The 3,241-nt window shown below is 62.4% G+C and overlaps 1 protein-coding gene across 1 annotated transcript, besides 1 other annotated feature; it reads left to right on the forward strand.

Moving 5' to 3' along the window:
* Window positions 1-106: 106 nt before the first annotated feature.
* On the forward strand, window positions 107-2,261 carry PAN0_138c6796 (uncharacterized protein; the record flags this gene model as incomplete). Its single annotated transcript, XM_014797781.1, has 3 exons — window positions 107-276; window positions 341-564; window positions 712-2,261. Coding segments are annotated over 3 exons (1,944 nt in total), but the record flags the coding sequence as incomplete, so codon positions are not given.
* Window positions 2,262-2,591: 330 nt separating this feature from the next.
* Window positions 2,592-3,241: part of a sequence feature (In-frame stop codon was detected at splice-junction site;~hypothetical protein) that runs on past the window's edge.

The following is a 3,241-nucleotide window of genomic DNA, read 5'->3' on the forward strand; positions in this document are numbered from 1 at the left end:
TTTTTTTTTTTCCTGCTGCCAAGCCCGCCTGCGCTTCCCAGCTCCGGCACTCCCTCTCTCTCCCCCGCCTTTGGACGCTCTCTCACCGGCCTCGGCCACTCTCCAGAGCCGCATCGGAGTCGGTCAGTATCAAGCACCACCACAACATCTCGATCCTCGTCCCGCTTCTGCTTGGCAACTCACCACCACCACCGCCATCAACACCATCACCACCGTCTCCAATCCATCGTCCCTACTCCTACAACCGCCATCTAGAAAAAGCAGGGAATCTTGCTGGTGCAAATTCCATTTCTGCCGCCGCCCTTCAAACACCCCACTCTCCCTGCATTCCACCCTGCAGCCGAGCACTGCACCTGCCGCTGTTCCTCATCATGTCTCTACACCCCACCCCTGTTCCTCGCGCTGAGGCCGTGTGGGAGCGCAGACAGGAGGACCCTATCGGAAGCTTTCTGAGCGGCTTTTTCGGACCGGGCAATACGGACTCGATCGTTTCGTCCGCCACCTTCCCCACCACCAGCTCCACCCCCACCACTTCTTCCAGCTCCATCCGAACTACGTCCTCATGTGAGTATCAGCATCCTGAAGGCGATTCCAGGCGATCCCGACGATCCCGAAGCATCCAGCAAGGGAGCCCATCTCTGATCTATTCCTCTCTCTTTGCACTACCTCTCCGCAATGGCTCCCCGCTCGTGCACCCTGACTGACCTCTAGCCCGCTCTACTTCCAACGGTTTGCCCACTCCGGTAGCCTCCACCCCGACCACCACCTCCACCTCGTCTTCCACCACCTCCTCCAGGTCGAGCACTCCCACCTCCACCACCTCCTCCACCTCAGCTTCCAGCACCGTCATCACCACCTCCTCGCCCTCCACCCTCGTCACCACCTCCAACTTCGTCTCGGGCACCAGCACCTCCCAGGTCGTCATCACCACCGTCGTCACGCCCGTAGTCACCACCACCGCCGCGCCCGGCCGTTCCAACTCGAACCGCTCCAGCTCCAATGGCGCACTCATCGGCGGTGTCGTAGGTGGCGTCGTCGGCGGCCTCGCTCTCCTCGCACTCATCATCACTATCTGCATCATGGCCAGCAGACGCAGATCCCGCACAGGCCACGCCTACTTCCTTTGCTTCGGCGAGCGTCCTTCGCGCGCCGCAAAGGGCGACCTTGGCCACAGCGGTGGCGCTTGGCCCACCTTTGACCCCAAGGACGATTACGGTGGCCCGGGCTTCGCGGCCGGCGCCGCTGGTGCCGGTGCCGCAGCCGGTGCCGCTGCTGGCTCGCGAAACCGCCGCCGCCGTCGCGAGCAGACCAATGCTACGCTACAAGCACAGTTCGCCAACGAAGACGATCCAGAGAGCTACGCATACTCTGGCTCCAACGCTCACGGTACCCACGGCGCCTACGGCGGCAACGGCGGCAACTACGACGGATACGACGCCTACAATGCCTACGGCGCCTCGGGCCATCCCAACATGCAGGAGCACGGCCGTGGTGCTGCAGGTGCGCTCGCCGCGGGTGCCGCTGCCGGAGGCGCCGGTGCTTACCTCTACAACAACGCCAGCCCCAGCAACGGCCATCAGCGCCGCTCCTCGGCCGGTCACCCATCCTACGGGACCGCACAGGACGCATACACGACCGGCAACATGTCGCCTCATGCGACCACGAGCAACGAGAACGTGCCTGCGCCTTGGACGCTGCCCATGATGGGCTGGCAGGACACCCACGGACCATACTCGGTCGCCGGTGTTGGCCAGAACATGGCCGGCGCGCCCCCGCAGGCACGATTCATGGTCTCGCCATCCGAAGCCAACGTTGCTGCGGCGGCGGCGGCTGCCAACGCTTCGCCCGCGCGCTCCCCCGGTCCCGACTACAGCCACTTTGACCCTCCCGAGGTGCGTGACGCTCGTGCGCGTGAAGCGGCGGCTGCTGCTCTGGCTCGCGGCAGCTTCTCCACGTCCCACAGCCACAACAACTCGATCCCCACCGGCCCCACCTCGCCTCGTAGGCAGAGCCGTCGTCTGTCGTCCAACCACGGCAGCCCCGTCAACGACAACATTGGGCTTGTGGGAGGTCTGGCTCCGCCTGCCTATGTCGATGCGCAGGATGACATGGAGGAGGTGGCAGACCAGCCGCGCAGGTTGCACTTGACCAATGCAGAGCCCGACAACACGGACGACGACAGCTCACGGGGCGGTCCCAGCCGTCGATACAACCACAACCACAAAGACGCTCCCCCCGCCGCCACCTACCGCCAGAACTGATTCAAGACCTAATGACCCCCGATGATACCGCCTCCTGTAAAGAAAACTCCCACGGACAGTCGCTTTCTCTTTCTCCTTTCAGCAGCGTCGGGCCTCGGAAAGGTGAGCTTTCCTCGATGGCCAGTCACGCGCGCTTTGTACCCTAGCCTTTCGATCGGTCTGGATGCCCAGATCAGTGCTGTAATCTACGATGTCGACCTTTTTCAAGCGCCTGTGCATGGTCGCGAACAGCATCGGCGTCTGTTCAAGATGATTCACATGAATGCGTTGCACGGATAAGATTGCAATCGAGACGAACGGATGTTCTCGAAGCCCGGTAAGACGTGGAGATTAGGACGACGCGCTGGATTGCAGGTCGTCCGGACGGAGGTTTCTCTTCTTCTTTCCCTTGTGACCCTTTGCGGCGGTTCCAGGGCCCCAGTTGGGCAGCGGGTTGCTCTGGTACCTGACGATCTTATCGCCCGCACCCAGCGCCGCCAGCACCTCGGGTGCCTTTGTATTGTCAAAGTTGTACTCGCGCTCGGGCTGCTTTGCGAGCAGGACATGGGCGGGGTCGTTGGGCTTGATGTTATCCATCCGCACCGGGTGTTGCGTCTTGACCCAGTACCTCAGCACATCAAACACCTGCGCTCTTGTCGCACTCGTCTTGAGCGATCCTGCCGCCGCATGCGACCTGCTCACCTCGTAACCCGCCGAAATCAATGCTGATACCATCTTGTCCAGCGGTGGAGAGACGCAGTGGAACAAACCCGAGACCTTGGGTGGTGTGAAGTAGAACAGACCCTCGTTGCCGAGTTCCTGCGCTGCGAGACTGACCATGCCGCGAATGCGTGGGCTCGTGCCAAACGCCGCCGGATTCTCGTCGAGGTTGGTGAGGATCGAACGGCAGAAATCGGCATCGTGCAGATCGCCTAGCCACATGGGACCACCCAGATGCATGCGGCTTCCGCACTCGTTGCACCTCTCGCCCACAGGAGGCC

This window comes from Moesziomyces antarcticus (assembly GCF_000747765.1).
Source record: "Moesziomyces antarcticus DNA, scaffold: scaffold_v10138, strain JCM 10317, whole genome shotgun sequence".
NCBI classification, from domain to species: Eukaryota; Fungi; Basidiomycota; class Ustilaginomycetes; order Ustilaginales; family Ustilaginaceae; genus Moesziomyces; species Moesziomyces antarcticus.